Source organism: Carassius gibelio, chromosome A20 (assembly GCF_023724105.1).
Source record: "Carassius gibelio isolate Cgi1373 ecotype wild population from Czech Republic chromosome A20, carGib1.2-hapl.c, whole genome shotgun sequence".
In the NCBI taxonomy this organism is placed as follows: domain Eukaryota; kingdom Metazoa; phylum Chordata; class Actinopteri; order Cypriniformes; family Cyprinidae; genus Carassius; species Carassius gibelio.
This window is the reverse complement of record NC_068390.1, coordinates 27,753,482-27,770,525: the sequence shown is the minus strand read 5'-3', so window position 1 is coordinate 27,770,525 and position 17,044 is coordinate 27,753,482. Positions and strand designations below refer to the sequence as shown.

The 17,044-nt window shown below is 32.4% G+C and overlaps 1 protein-coding gene across 3 annotated transcripts in view; it reads left to right on the top strand.

The window, feature by feature from the left end:
* The window catches only part of LOC127938050 (actin-binding protein WASF1-like), a 38,241-nt gene that overhangs the window by 14,691 nt on the left and 6,506 nt on the right, over positions 1–17,044 (top strand). Inside the window, exons 2-6 of one of the 3 annotated variants that reach the window (XM_052534438.1) lie at positions 1,500–1,659; positions 2,129–2,263; positions 5,985–6,138; positions 8,024–8,141; positions 15,822–15,878. In XM_052534438.1, the coding sequence (XP_052390398.1) occupies positions 1,527–1,659; positions 2,129–2,263; positions 5,985–6,138; positions 8,024–8,141; positions 15,822–15,878 (597 nt within the window). In that variant the 5' untranslated portion in view covers positions 1,500–1,526. Of the gene's footprint in view, positions 1–1,463; positions 1,660–2,128; positions 2,264–5,984; positions 6,139–8,023; positions 8,142–15,821; positions 15,879–17,044 lie in introns of all 3 variants that reach the window. The other 2 variants (XM_052534439.1, XM_052534440.1) reach the window with 2 other exon arrangements.

The window sequence follows — 17,044 nt, the reverse complement described above, 5'->3', positions numbered from 1 at the left end:
TTGATATTTTGGATAATTTGATAATTGTTTCACTTTACATACATATTTACTTATCTATGAAATAAATTTGGCATAAAATGTCTTTTGGCAGCCTGAATCAAATAATGACTCAAATCAGAGCTGTTAAAATGTGTGGTCTGCATTATCCCAGCTCCATCCAGTGCATTCTGGGATAGAGCATGCCATGCAGTTTGTTGTACATGTATATTTATGCATTTGTTAAACTATTTTATGCAAATGTGCATTCCCTGGGAATGTGTACAGACAATGCAGCAGGTCAAAGGAAACACAAATGAGAGTTCACTAGTTGAGATGAAGACATAATGAGACACAGATCCGTGGATTCACGAGCGATAATGTGTGCATTACATAAGAGTCTGCTCTCTCTCGGCTCTTTTGTTTCATACAAGAGAACCTCAGGAGACTCTAATGGAAACCAGCTGTTGGGCCGATCGCATCTACAGCTGTCCTGTGCTCTGATTGGCTGAGGCGGAGCTGGCTGCGCTCTGATTGGCTGAGGTGGAGCTGGCTGTGGTCTGATAGGCTGCTGGCGTCTCTCTGTGATTGGTCTTTATGCAAAGGCTGTGGGGTGTTTGTATGGGGTCATTTTTTTGAGACACTGCAAATCGAATCAGTCAGACATAACAAAGGAGCGTTCACAGCTCCAAAAGATTTGTCTGAGATACAACTATTTGAAAATCTGGAATCTGAGGGGGCAAAAAAAAAATCTAAATACTGAGAAAATAATCTTTAAAGTTGTTCAAATGAATTTCTTAGCAATGCATATCACTAATCAAAAATTAAGTTTTGATAAATTTACGGTAGGATATTTACTAAATATCTTCATGGAACATGATATTCATATGCTAATTATTTTTGGCATAAAAGAAAAATTTATAATTTTGACCCATATAAGAATCTGTTTTTCAGCTACATGATTCATTCTTATTGTGTAAACCAGTGACTCTCTCTCTCTCTCTGTTAGGTGTGGTGAGCGAGCGAGTGACTCTCTCTCTCTCTCTCTCTCTCAGGTGTGGTGAGCGAGTGAGTGACTCTCTCTCTCAGGTGTGGTGAGCGAGCGAGTGACTTTCTCTCTCTCTCTCAGGTGTGGTGAATGAGTGAGTGAGTGACTGACTGACTCTCTCTCTCTCTCTCTCTCAGGTGTGGTGAGCGAGCGAGTGAGTGAGTGACTCTCTCTCTCTCTCTCTCTCTCTCTCTCTCTCTCAGGTGTGGTGAGCGAGCGAGTGACTCTCTCTCTCTCTCAGGTGTGGTGAGCGAACGAGTGACTCTCTCTGTCTCAGGTGTGGTGAGCGAGCGAGTGACTCTCTCTCTCTCTCTCTCTCTCTCTCAGGTGTGGTGAGCGAGCGAGTGAGTGAGTGACTCTCTCTCTCTCTCTCTCTCTCTCTCTCAGGTGTGGTGAGCGAGCGAGTGACTCTCTCTCTCTCTCTCTCTCTCTCTCTCAGGTGTGGTGAATGAGCGAGTGACTCTCTCTCTCTCAGGTGTGGTGAGCGAGCGAGAGCATCAGGATGCCGCTGGTCAAGCGCAGTATTGAGCCTCGTCACCTGTGTCACACAGCTCTGCCACACAGCATCAAGAACGAGCTGGAGTGTGTGACCAACATCTCTCTGGCCAACGTGATCCGTCAGCTGAGCAGCCTGAGTGAGTCCAGATCACACACACACTTCTGTCTCTACACAGCACTTCTCATGTGACACATCTGCAGTCAAGTACAATACTCTGCCTAAACCTAAAATCAGAAGAAAAAAAATTATATTTTTAATAATATTTATTGATCAAGATCAAATCAGTTGAACTTCAAAAATATAAAGAAAAAGTTTAGATATGTTATATTTTATAAATTGTATAAATGTATTAAAAAATACCTTTTGCTGCCTCATTTGATCATTTTTTATTATTATAATTGATTTGTTGAACTGCCTTAATTTAAACAAAAGCTAATTTTATCATGTGCTCATTTTTTTTTTGCAGTAATAATAAAAAAATTTAGAATTATAACAAGAACTAAAACTTTAAGGTTAATTATGATGAAAATAAAGCACTGTTAGTTTTGATTGGGTATGTGTGTGTGTGTGTGTCTGTAATCCGCCTCTGGTTTGTGTGTGTTCAGGTAAATATGCGGAGGATTTGTTCGGAGAGCTCTTTAATGAAGCTCATTCCTTCACTTTTCGAGTGAATTCGCTTCAAGAGAGAGTCGACCGCCTGTCAATCAGCGTCACTCAGCTCGACCCTAAAGAAGAGGAGTGTGAGTAACACACACACAAACACACACACACACACACACTACCGTCGGGTCATCTGGTTGGAATGAGAAGTAGAGTTGAGAGTCATCAGCATAGCAGTGATAAGAAAAGCCATGCCTCTGAATGACAGATCTTAAAGATGACATGTAGATGGAGAAGATAAGTGGTCCAAGTACTGAGCCTTGAGGAACCCCAGTAGCAAGAAGTTGTGACTTAGAAACCTAGCCCCTTAGAAAATTACTGGAGCAAATCCATTTTACAAAAAAGGGCTCTTTGGATAAAAACTTCTGCATAAATGTAAAATATATGTGTATATATACATATACAGTAAGTGTCTACAATGTTTAAAACAATAAATATATATAATATATAATATAATAAAAGTATATAATACAAACCCGTTTAAAATATATATTTTCACTCAGGAATTGCACAAAAAATTACCAATTATGTAATTTAGTTTGTTTTTAATATATCTGTATAATTAAAAAAGAGAGAAATGTTGCCTTAATAAAATAAATAAAAGTTTATGAAATCAAAGAAAGTTTATGCATGTAATAAAATATTTCTATCTAAATTTTTATTGTATTTCAGTTATATTTATTTAGTTTTAAGTAATTAATTTGTTCATTATTGATTTGTTTATTATTCGTTTTATTTAGGTTTTAATCAATCCAGTGTTGTTGTCAGATATGTTCATGAAAGGCCCACATGATGTTTTACATGAATCTGAATATTCTTCTAACGTATTTAAACCACACTGACTGAAATATTTGACTTTGAGAAAAAGGACTGGAGAGGATTTCAAAGAGAGAAGGAAAAACATTCACTGAAAACAGATGGAAACATTAAAGATGTTGCTGTTTCTGCCCATAGAGGATATTGAAGAAGAGCTGCTAATAAACACACACACATTGATTAACTGAGAGTGTGATTCACATCAGTTATAAAAGCTCTGAAAGAGTGTTCATTCTTCCGCATGGCTCCATTCTTGGCAGATATCGACAAACCGTCCCTGTGGCTTTCGCTCTTTTGCATGTAAAGATTTTCCTATAAAAGCCGTCATCATTTACTCACCTTTGTGTCGCTTCAAACCCACACGCAGCTTATTCATCTGAGGAACACAAAAGAAGAAAATCTTCAGATGTCGGGGAGCTCGTGCCTTATGAATTAATTCACACGGATCATGTCTTTCAAACTGCAAAACAGACAAGAGCACCATTAAAACACCTTAAGTTTTATAAAATGCATTCACTTCTCTTCTCAAACCAACATAAACATCACGACTGACTCAAACGTCCTGCCAACTTTTTAATTATCTTGTTTCTTTATGTTGTAATTTGTATTCAGACACATATTTTGGTAACAATACATCATGCAAAACAAATAGAAACCTCATATCATTTTTTGTTTGACTTAATTTTGTCTCGTTAAAAACCCTTGTTAAAAAGAAGGGCACTTAGTGTACTGAATGTGTACTTAAAATCTTATAAGTATATTTTTTAAAAATGCATTTGCATAGAATATATTAATAAAATAAAAAGCAACTTAAGTGTACTTAACACACTTTTGAAAGTGCACTTTATAATAATGTCAAATTAAAAGTTTTACTTTAAAGAACATCTAGGTTTTTGGTTTTCCCATTACATCGTCCATCGTTTTTCTGTGTAAACACACACTATTATAAATAAGTGGAAAATATAATATATCTTTATTTAATTGAAATTAACATGCGATTAAGTGTCTGAAAACATTACATTTACTTTGCACTAAAGTATATTATTTCAAAGTGATTATTCTGTATTTATGTGTCTGTATATGTGGCCTTTAATTGCAAAAGAAAAAACATTAATGTGTTTTAAAAGCACTTAAATGTTGAGTGGATTTCGGAGTAGTTGCCGGTGTTTTCTTCTAATAATGCAATGCATGTAGTCTTTTTCTGGTATTTTATCATCCACTAGGTAAAAGTCTGAGCATTCTGAGCACTTGTAATGATGCTAGAGTTAACAAAAAACATGCATAAGTTTATTTGTGGTATCTAATAACAACAATAACACCAAAAGTAAATAAATAAATAAATAAAGCAGAATTGGCAGACCCTGACCATTGGCCAAGCAACGGATCAATTGCATTTGCATGCAAAATTACCTAATTAGCATAAATTACTTTAGCAGTAAGTATGGTTTTGTATTGTCTGACAATAATTGGGACAATTAGCTGATTACAATGATGCTGAGAGAGCTCTCGGTTCGGTGATTATTCTGACATCAGACAGCGCCATTCAAATGATTTAATTACACTTTAATTTCAACCTCAGTGTCACCAGCTGCCTGTCAGCAAGAGAGAAATAAAGACGTTGGTACACAAGAGTGATGGAAATACACCTGGATAGCAGGAAAAAGACAAAGAGATGAGAATATGTGTGGAGAGAAAAACACACTCTTGACAAACATCCAAAGCTTTACTTCAAATTATGATTAATGGCTCTCGAGGTTGTGCGTTACTTTACTTCACTCTCCAAAACGGTTTTGTTAAAGAAACTTTAATGAAGTACAAAAGTTCAATGAAAGAAAAAAGGTGTATTCACAAAGAAATGGCACTGAATTAGACCAGAAATTTTGAAAAAAGATGAAAAACATACTGCAATAATCTTTGTTTTATTTACAACTTTGAATTTGTTTTGTTTTTTTATAGTGTTCAAGTGACTTATTTAAAAAGTCTCAAGAGTAATATAATAAGCATCAATATTAAATAAGTCTAACAATAATAATAGTCACATTTGAAGAAAAAATGATTCAATACAGAAATTTATTTAGAAATTTTCACTTTCCTTGATGCAAATTGCACACTATTTTCTTTAATTATAGCGCCCTCTGTGTAAATTACTGAGGTTTCTGCATTAATAGTTCACAGGTCAATTAGTACGTATGGGCCTCGTTCTAAATTAAGTATTGGCTTGAATCTACCAAGGAATGAAAAGTTTCTTCACAATATTTTTTTATGTTATAGTGCTCCCTATCGCTGTAAATTATTCAGATTTGGCATGTTTACTCAGATTGTCCTAACGTACATTTGCACCATTTTTTGTGAAGTTTGGACTCTGCATTAACAATTTACAGGTCTGTTAGTCATTATGGACCACATTCAAAACAAGTATTGGCTTGCATCTGCCAAGCAATGAGATGAATCAAAATTAATTGACAAATCTTAATCTGGACCATCTCTAGATGCTACATGCTAAACGTCATGTACACGGGACAAAAATGGGCTTGAAAAAGTAGGTTTTTATTAATCACTGGGAAAATGTAAACCCACGTGTCGTCCAGATTCAAAATCAATAGAAGATTCAGAGCGAAGAATTGAAACTGTTTGACTGTTTCCATCTAGTCTAAATCTGATTTATTCACTCTTAAAATGCATCAGTCATAGATCCAAAGTTCAACTCAAATTCAAAGTTTTTTTTTACATTACAGCGCCCCCTATCGGTGTAAATGAATGAGATTTGGCATGTTTAATCACAGTGTCCTGATGTCCATCTGCACCATTTTTTGTGAAGTTTGGACTGTGCATTACCAATATACAGGTCAATTAGTCATTATAGTACTGACTTTAATTATGAAAAGCTGAAAACTTCCATCTAAAGGTCATTCTGTACATTCGGTCAGCCTCACCTGCAGATATAAGCAGATGTCCGTCAGTGAATGCTGTGTGTTTGTGTCTCAGTGTCTCTTCAGGACATCACCATGAGGAAGGCCTTCCGCAGCTCCACCATCCAGGACCAGCAGCTGTTCGAGCGTCAGTCTCTTCCCGTCCCCATGCAGGAGACGTATGAGCTGTGCGAACAACCTCCGCCGCTGAACATCCTCACGCCCTACAGGTCAGAACCACATTCACACATCAGACCCCACGGAAATATTCACACGCAGACAGCATCTGGAGACATCACCTCAACATTACTGACATAACACGAACAACAATGAGAACATATGCAAGCCCATTTCTGCCATTCAAGACTTAATATTGTTTGTCACTTTGCTTCTCCACTCAATAATATTTTTAGTGTTAGTGACTCATTGGTGTCTTTTTTTATTTCTCCCGAGGACTTTTAGTTGATAATCCATGAACTATGCAATCAAACAGTGATATCCTGATATCTCATTTATGCAGTTTTGATGTGTTTCTGCTGCTGTTTTCACACCGAGCGAGTGTTTCTGGAATTAATGCTTGTTACTGGAGGCTGGAACATTTATTTTGAGAGCTGTGTAATATGCATGAGCTCTCACTCTTCACACGTTCCCTCATTACTTCATGAAGACGCCGGCACCGGAGGTTATTTTATTAGACATCAGGACAGTTGTTTCCTCTCCTCATGTAAAACCATTGTCTTCAACTCCTGCTAAAAATGGTGCAAATGTCTGCACGTTTTCTGCATGGTGCTCATCTTCAATCTTTATTATACATTTTACAGAAGATGTCTTTTCTGCTCACCAAGGCTGCATTTATTTGATTAAAAATACAGTATATATTGTTTTATATTATTACCATTTATAACGGCTGTTTTCTATGTGAATATCTGTTCAAATGTAATTTATTCCTGTGATCAAAGCTCTGTTTTTGCCATTTTCACATTTAGGGATGTGCAGTAGAGCTGGAAAATTACATATTAATTAATAATACAATCTCATATTAAGCTATTATTTTTCTGCCTTTTGGAAATATTCAAAATATATATAGATCATTTCTTTTAACACATAAAATAATTTAATATTTGGGTTAAAATATTTTTTTAGGTTCGAAAATAATTTCACAACTAAATCAACGCTGAAACCAAAAAATCTGAGCTTTTTTTGTAAAAACAAACAAAAAAAGGAGTAAAAAATACAACTTTTGCATGTTCAATTAATTCTGAATGATAATATTATTTACATTTTTTATATTTTTTATTTATAAATATAAAAAAATCTATTATTTAATTATTTTCATATATACATTATTTTCATATATATATATATATATATATATATATATATATATATATATATGCATATATATTTATATATTTATATATTTATAAAGTACATGAACATTTTTATATTTTTACATTCATTTTGTTTTATGAAAAGACATTTTGACAGTCCAATTATCATTATAAAAATAGTTTAATATAAAATGTATATTTAACATAAACAAGATCAAATACATGAAATATTATGTAATTATTTTTAATTCAGTTAAATTATGTATGAAATTACATACATCTGTAAGTCCAATTGTCATCATGAAAATATATGTCTATTATAATTTAAAATACAAATAATAATATAAAATATATAAGATATTATGTAATTATTTTATTTCAATTAAATTTTTTATAAAATGCCAACATTTTGACAGTCCAATTATCCTAATAAAAAATTATAATATATAAATATATGTATATTATTATATAAAATATAAATAATAATTATATAACATATTATGTCATGATTTTTATTAGAATTTACATTTTGTACATACATTCTTACAATCAAAAAAGTCAAATAACAGATATTTATAATTCTCAGATATTATGGTTTCAAATGGAAGGTCGAGTCAAGTGCAATGCATTGTGGGATACAGCACTCTGTTATTGTTCTCTGTACTGCACATTTTTGCAAATGTACAGATTACTATGTAAACTATGCATACGGCATATTACTCTCACGCACAAACGGTGTGTAGTACGCCATCACTGAACACATCTGATCTGCGTCTGCCTCTAGGGATGATGGGAAGGAAGGGCTGAAGTTCTACACCAACCCGTCGTACTTCTTCGATTTGTGGAGAGAGAAGATGCTGCAGGACACAGAAGACAAGAGGAAAGAGAGGCGGAAACAGAAGGTGAGGGGCGGGGCTACTTGAGAGGGGGTGTGGCTTGTATGCAAATGAGACGCGAATGGGTGTGGCATCTGAGGGAATCAACCACTAAAATCACATACATAATAACATACTGGATGTTATTGTTCAGTCATTTTTCGCTGCTCAGTCATTTGCTGTCATTGTGTGTGAGTTTGAATGAGCCGTTTCTCCTGACATGAGGCGTTGTCTGACTGCGTTTAGATCACAGACCAACACACACAGCGGGCTAATCACAGGCTAATTAGCAGCAGATTGTGTTTTCACGCATGAAGGCAGATTCTCTCGTCTCTTCTGTGACGTTACTGCGGTAAAACCGCTTGTTTTACTGTATATGGTGACACTACAGGTCAAAATGTTTCCTTGTATTTAAACAAAGCATTCAAAAAAATACACATAATATCTAAATGTATATTGCATTTCTACTTTAATCATTTCAAATATGCAAAGTATGGATAATCATATTAAATATTCACATTACAACTGATATGAATCAGTGAAAATATCTGAACTTTTATTTAATATTTATTGATATATATATATATATATATATATATATATGTGTGTGTGTGTGTGTGTGCATGTGTATATCTAAAAATTTAAAAAGTATTATCAATTATAAAAATGTAAAAATAAAAAACATAAAATGTTCTATAAAATAAAATATGCAATTATTTAAAATAAAATTTTAATTTTAAATATTTAAAATAATTATTATATTATATTATTATGTATTAATATAAATAATAATTATAATAACATATTATGAATTAAGAAAATTAATGTCAATATTTATTTTGCCTTTTGGAAATATTCAATATTTGTCTCAAGAAATGGGAAAAATTTTGATTTAAAAAAAAAAATATTAAGAAAATAATTTCAACAACCAACAGTGACACCAAAAAATGTTTCATGCAAAAAGTACTGTAAAGGAAAAAATACAATTAAGTTGCACATGTAATGCAGCGACTAGCATCCAATTATCATCATGAAAAGTTTTATATTTAAAAAAAATAAAAATAAAACTGTTAAAAAAATTATGAAATTATTTTGACTTCAAAACTGAAACTGAAAATTATTATATTACTGGAAAAGACACATTAAAAATATATGCAATTAAATGTGTTAAACACATCATGTAATCATAATGACTATGAGTCAACATTAGAATGAGGAAATAAAACACTATGTAGAATATAAACTGTTTTCCGAAGGCTTTATAAAGCAGAAAGGCTGTGTTTGCATGCAGACACACAGAGCGCCGAGCTGCTTCCCGTCATTCGTTCATATTAAGTGTGGAAATGCAGTGGAAGTGGGATCGGCTGCATTCGATTAGACGTGACTAGATTACATTAGGAGTGACTGATGTGTGGAAAACTGCTGAAAGAGCAAGTGAGATCAACTCCTGGCTTTCAGACCAGTGACATTACTATCCCAGCATAACTATACATTACAACAGTGACTGTAGCTAGTTTCACTAACAAGCTCATTCTTCTAATGTAAATAAGTGTCTGTTTAATGTCACACTGTATTGAGTCAAACTCAGTCTGATGTGCAGTGAACAGTGATGAACATATCTCTCTCTTTAAATAACACTGGGTTCATGCACTGAACTGGTTCATTCAGATGATTCATTTAAAAATAAAATAAGTACTACAATTACTAAAACTTAAAATTAATTAAATTAAGGCTAAACTGAAAAAAAAACCTGATAAAAATAACAAATGCACAATGCAAGATTACTATAATTTAAACAAAAAATAAAACGAAAACTAAATGTGTTTAAGTAAAACCAAGATGAAAATAATTAATACTAAAACAGTATATAAATATATTAAAGCATCACTCATTGTGACCCTTGTAGTGTTTATATATACACACACACACACACACACACACACCCACACACCGTATACACACACATATATATAAATGCAGACACAAACTATTAAAAAATACCAAAGTATAATTTTATTTTATTTAAATGTAATTTTGTATCAAATTAATTAAATGACTGGAAAAGTCACAGGAAAAATGGATTCAGTTAAATGAGCTGCATGTTTTAATCTGATTATATTAAAATATATATGTTAATGGAAGATAAATGGCAGAAAATTGATAAAACATTTATATAAATTGCTATAAAATATCAAAATTCATATTGATATAATTTTGATAGACGTGTGTGTGTGTGTGTGTGTGTGTGTGTCATAAATATTGTAATAATTTAGTACCAGGGTACATGAGAAACCATCTGTAAACTGCAGGTCTTTACTGTACTAGTTGTCAAACTGCAGTTTCAGAGTCACTTCCTAAACTCAAAACTCAACTAGTTCTGACAACTGAGACTCAGACTGAAGATAAACAGGTTTTCCTGAAATAACTTCTCTTCAGATGCCCTCTGTGTCTCTCCCCGAGGAGCTGTCTGTGTGTGTGTGTGTGTGTGTGTGTGTGTGTGTGTGTGTGTGTGTGTGTGTGTGTGTGTGTGTGTGGTGAAGAGCTCAGAGCAGCAGGAGTTTGTCTCCTGCAGGGATCGTGGTGTACGGCTTTGAAAGCCACGATTCAAACACAGATTACACTTAAATACAACATGCGCTTACTTTCCTTTAAACCCATCACATGTAAAATATTATTATGAAAGGCAGATTCACCACAGAATAAAACAATTAAAAAGCTAATTTTGACTTATCTCACAAATTTGGACTTTGCTTTAACAAAATTCTGTGAAAAAGTCAGAAGGGCAAAATATATCCAGAATTGCAAAACATAAACTTAAGTTTATGTGTTTATATATCACAAATTTGATTTTATATCATAAATTATGGGTCCTATCATACACCCGGCGCAATGCGACGCAAGGCGCAGCACAAGTGTGTTTGATAGTTTCAGATTTCCTCGTCCAGTGCCACGTCGTTTAATTAGTTTGCATTAGTTTTGCATTTTCATTTGCAGTTTATATCTCAACTCTTAGTTTACATATCAATTCTGAGTTTACATATCAATTCTGAGTTTACATATCAATTCTGAGTTTATATCTCAATTCTGAGTTTATATCTCAACTATTGAGTTTATATAAATTCTGAGTTTGTATCTCAATTCTGAGTTTATATTTCAGTTCTGAGTTTATATTTCAATTCTGAGTGTACATCTCAATTCTGAGTTTATATCTCAATTCTGAGTTTATATCTCAATTCTGAGTTTATATCTCAATTCTGAGTTTGTATCTCAATTCTGAGTTTGTATCTCAATTATGAGTTTATATCTCAACTATTGAGTTTATATAAATTCTGAGTTTATATCGCAATTCTGAGTTTATATTTCAATTCTGAGTTTACATCTCAATTCTGAGTTTACATCTCAATTCTGAGTTTATATCTCAATTCTGAGTTTACATCTCAATTCTGAGTTTATATCTCAATTCTGAGTTTATATCGCAATTCTGAGTTTACGTCTCAATTCTGAGTTTACATCTCAATTCTGAGTTTATATCTCAACTCTGAGATTATATCTCAACTATTGAGTTTATATAATTTCTGAGTTTATATTGCAATTCTGAGTTTATATCTCAATTCTGAGTTTACGTCTCAATTCTGAGTTTATATTGCAATTCTGAGTTTACGTCGTAATTCTGAGTTTACGTCGCAATTCTGAGTTTACGTCGCAATTCTGAGTTTACGTCTCAATTCTGAGTTTACGTCGCAATTCTGAGTTTACGTCGCAATTCTGAGTTTATGTCGCAATTCTGAGTTTATATCGCAATTCTGAGTTTATATCACAATTCTGAGTTTACATCTCAATTCTAAGCTTATATCTCAATTCTGAGTTTACATCTCAATTCTGAGTTTATATGTCAATTCTGAGTTTATATCGCAATTCTGAGTTTACGTCTCAATTCTGAGTTTATATTGCAATTCTGAGTTTACGTCGTAATTCTGAGTTTACGTCGCAATTCTGAGTTTACGTCTCAATTCTGAGTTTACGTCTCAATTCTGAGTTTACGTCGCAATTCTGAGTTTATGTCGCAATTCTGAGTTTACGTCGCAATTCTGAGTTTACGTCTCAATTCTGAGTTTACGTCTCAATTCTGAGTTTACGTCGCAATTCTGAGTTTATGTCGCAATTCTGAGTTTACGTCTCAATTCTGAGTTTATATCGCAATTCTGAGTTTACGTCTCAATTCTGAGTTTATATTGCAATTCTGAGTTTACGTCGTAATTCTGAGTTTACGTCGCAATTCTGAGTTTACGTCGCAATTCTGAGTTTACGTCTCAATTCTGAGTTTACGTCGCAATTCTGAGTTTATGTCGCAATTCTGAGTTTATATCGCAATTCTGAGTTTATATCGCAATTCTGAGTTTACGTCTCAATTCTGAGTTTATATCACAATTCTGAGTTTACATCTCAATTCTAAGCTTATATCTCAATTCTGAGTTTACATCTCAATTCTGAGTTTATATCACAATTCTGAGTTTACATCTCAATTCTAAGCTTATATCTCAATTCTGAGTTTACATCTCAATTCTAAGCTTATATCTCAATTCTGAGTTTACATCTCAATTCTAAGCTTATATCTCAATTCTGAGTTTACATCTCAATTCTGAGTTTATATCTCAATTCTGAGTTTATATCGCAATTCTGAGTTTACGTCTCAATTCTGAGTTTATATTGCAATTCTGAGTTTACGTCGTAATTCTGAGTTTACGTCGCAATTCTGAGTTTACGTCTCAATTCTGAGTTTACGTCTCAATTCTGAGTTTATATCGCAATTCTGAATTTATATCGCAATTCAGAGTTTACATCGCATTTCTGAATTTATATCTCAACTCTGAGTTTATATCTCAACTATTGAGTTTATATAAATTCTGAGTTTATATCAGAATATTTAGAATATTTATCTTGCATCCTTAGAATTTATGTCTCACAAGTTAAAAGAGATAAGTCGTAATTTTATTTTGTGGTGGAAACAATCTTTTATACATTATATCATACAAGAAACAATAATCACAGACATCAGTTGTTGGCTAGTTAGTGGCACCCAGTGCCAGTGATGATGCCAGTTTCCCCTCTGTTACCATGGTGATGCCATCTTTAATACTCTCAGAACTGAGTGAGAGGACAATAATAGATGCATTGATATGCAGACTGCTGCCTGTCAGGAGAGATTCGACTACACGGACACCGACGGCAGCACGATTACTCAAAATAAAACACAAAATGCAATAGGACTGTCAAAATGACTGAAAAATGACTGAAAAACTAAATTCAAATTTTGATCTTATATATCATCAAAATTCGAATTATATTCAAATTTACAATGCATAATTGCTTTTTGCATCTCTCAAGATGCTGCATCGAGCAAAATATTACTAATGCACATTTAATAAAAGCATTAGAATACATGACTGTTAAGTGAATAATATTTAAAAATTTTTTATAGACCAATTATAATTAAGTTGCTTAAACAACTATAAACAAAACAGCATCATGTATGCATGCATAGTTTTATACAAAGCGCGGAAAGCCAATCACACAGAGAGTACATTTTCCATTTTAAGAGGCAGTGGGATGGGGGAAAACCCACCTTAAATTCTCGAGATATGTTTTTATAAAGTTGAACATAATATAATGTAGAAACTTACATTGCATCTTGTGCGCCAATGGATATTTATTTTTAATTTGACGAATATTCGAAATTCAAATTTGTTTTTTTTGAGAGCCCTAAAATGAAATATGGTTTATTGCGATTATGAAATGGCAAAGGCTGCAATTCAACTAAATAAATGCATGAGTGAAGCGTAGCACTATGTTAATTTACAGGTCAGCAGCTCATGTTTTCAGAGTCGCTTTACCATGCATTTGATACCAAAACATGCACCAAACATCTCCACAAGTGTGTAATCAAAAGAAAAGTTCTCCTGTGGTTTTCCATCAAAATAAAAGTTTGATGAAAATGAAGAATTTAAGACAAAAATAAATATTAGCGTTGTAATTTCACAATTGTACTGTGAAATAATTGTAAAAAAATAAATAAATTAAAAAAATCATATGTGTTTTTCACACTAGTGATCTGATTATTATTACAAAAAATATCAATCACACTTAGAAATATTACTACTGTAATGTTCCCTATTGTTTAATATTTTTATAAATAATAATCATTATAAAAACAACTTAAAAATGCCTTAAATGTTTAGGTATAATCCTATTTATAATAAATAAAATAAAATAAAAGTCATGAATTTTTTTTTTCAGTGCAAATTTTCAGGTGTAACACATTCACTTTCACATGCTATTATTTCAATTTTGTGTGCTTTTTGATAAAACTAAAATAATAGTAATCCACAGTTATTATTATTACTGATTGACATCCTAATACCCAGTAGTGTGTGTGTGTGTGTGTGTGTGTGTGTTAACACAGCGTTCCTGAAATCACGCGCTCAATCTGTATGGTATGCTACAAGTGTAACATTTAAGGGAAATCGTGGTGAATGTTTAAAGTACTCCATCTCTAGGCGCTACATGATATAAACTATCTACGTTCTTTTAACGTTGCACTCAGAACACTTTGAGAACGCTTTAAACATTCAGTCATTATTTACTGACCTTCATGTCGTTTCAAACTCGTCTGACCTTCTTCTCCTCTGTGGAACATAAAAGAGATATTTAGAGTTGAGTGAAAGTCAATGGGGTCCGAAACGATTGCATGCATGAGGACATGATTTATAGTTCGTAATGTCACATAATGTCACTGTGTTTGTAATGTTGAGAAATACACGTCGTCTACACAGCATGTGCATGTGTTGTTGAGCTGTGTGCATCTCTTTTGTGTTTTTGTATGTGTTCATGACAGCAGGATGGTTTCAGCTGTGCTTCACACACTGACCTGATGCACCGATACTGAGACCAATCCTTCCTGTTGGTACATTTCATTTACGAAGACATTTCTGAATCATATTTCATATTTAAAAGAAAAAAAAAGATACATAATTTTATATAAAAACATATATTGCAATTTTTTTTTTTGCATTGTGCATATTAATTGGTTAATTTTACAACCTTTTTTAAGTATATGCATTATTTATGTCTCTAAATATTTATAAAGTTATTTTTACAAATACAGTTTTTTTAAATTTTATATATATATATATATATATATATATATATATATATATATATATATATATATATATATATATATGACAATTTTTGCAATATTTTGCAGTTAATTTTTATAAATATTTATAAATAGAAAAAAATTTTAAATATTTTTTTTAAATTGTGTGTGTGTGTATGTATTACAATATTTATAAATAGAAAAATCTTTTTTTCTCCAAAAGGGCATAATTTATTTATTTTTGTCTGTTATTTAACTCCATCTTTTTATTTTTTTCGCTTTTTTCTGCTTTTAATATGATTAAATTCAGACCAATTATTTTTCAATAATTTTTGGACTAATTATAAATATAATGTTTTTAAATGCTATCAACCAGACGATAGATACCAGTATGGTCTTCGCTGTATCGTGCATCACTCTTTGTCTTTTTATTTGTTATTTTTCATGTGTGTTTTCTAGATATTTCTGTGGACTGTTCTTCATTGCGGTTCTTTGTGTTTCACTGTGTTAAATTGTGTCCTTGGTTCTTCTTTTGTCATCTTGTTTTGTAGTTGCAGGATCCCCACATGTATGATCAGGTCTATAAATATCTAGAGCTTCCAGTGCAGGTATGTGAACATCAGAGACGTACGGTCACTTTATTCTGACCTGAACAGGGATCCAAACAAGCAGCCGAGACTCTGTCGCTTCATCTGGAAAATCATTCAGTTACTCTAGAATACTCTGAGATACGATTATAGATTTTAAGAATTCAAATTCGTTTTTCATTTTAAATTGTCCTTTTCCATTTTGAAGTTTTAATAATTTTGTAAATATTTTTATTTTTGTTGAAAAAATTCATAATTTATTTGCATTTTGTCATTTTAGATTTTAAATACAAGTTAAAATTTCAATATTTTAGATGTATTTTTTTTGTCATTTAAATGTTTATGTTTTCCATTTCCATTTTAACTTTAGTTAAAGTTTTTTCAATTTAGTTGCATTATTACCGTTATAATTTTTATATTTTCCATTTTCACTTTATTTAATAATTTAGTTGTTTTGCCATTTTATATATATATATATATATATATTATTTTTTTACTATTATTTTTATATTTTATATTTGAATTTCACTTAGTTTTAGTAATTATATTGTTGTTTCATTTATTTTTATTTCAGTTTCAGTTGTTTTAGTAAAAGTATTTTTTATGGTTTTAGTTTTAGTCTTAAATTATAAAAACCCTGTAAAATACACACACATGCATTGATAAAAACACAATGTATGTGTATTAATTTAGTGTGCATTTATTTTTAATAACTCTGCATCTGTCATGAATGATTTCTTCTCAGATATTAGTTCAAATAAATCCCAGTGTTTTCCAGACGATGCATCAGAGATCTCAGCGACGTGTGTGTGTCTGGTTTGGTTTGGTTTTTTCGTAAATTCTCTTTAACAGTCTTGATTCGGTCTAAAGTCAAACGCAGAAACACAAGCCATACAGATTTGTTTGTTTCCTGTCTGTCTGACTTGTCCAGCTTTTCCTTGTGTGTGTTACTCTGATCGATTCACCATATACCGTATTTTCCAGACTATAAGTCGCACTTTTTTTCTTGGTTTGGCTGGTCCTGCGACTTATAGTCAGGTGCGACTTATCAAAATTAATTTAACATGAATCATGAGAAATGAACCAAGAGAAAACATTACCATCTCCAGCCGCTAGAGGGCGCTCTATGCTGCTCAGTGCTCCTGTAGTCTACACTGAACACATAGAGCGCCCTCTTGTGGCTGGAG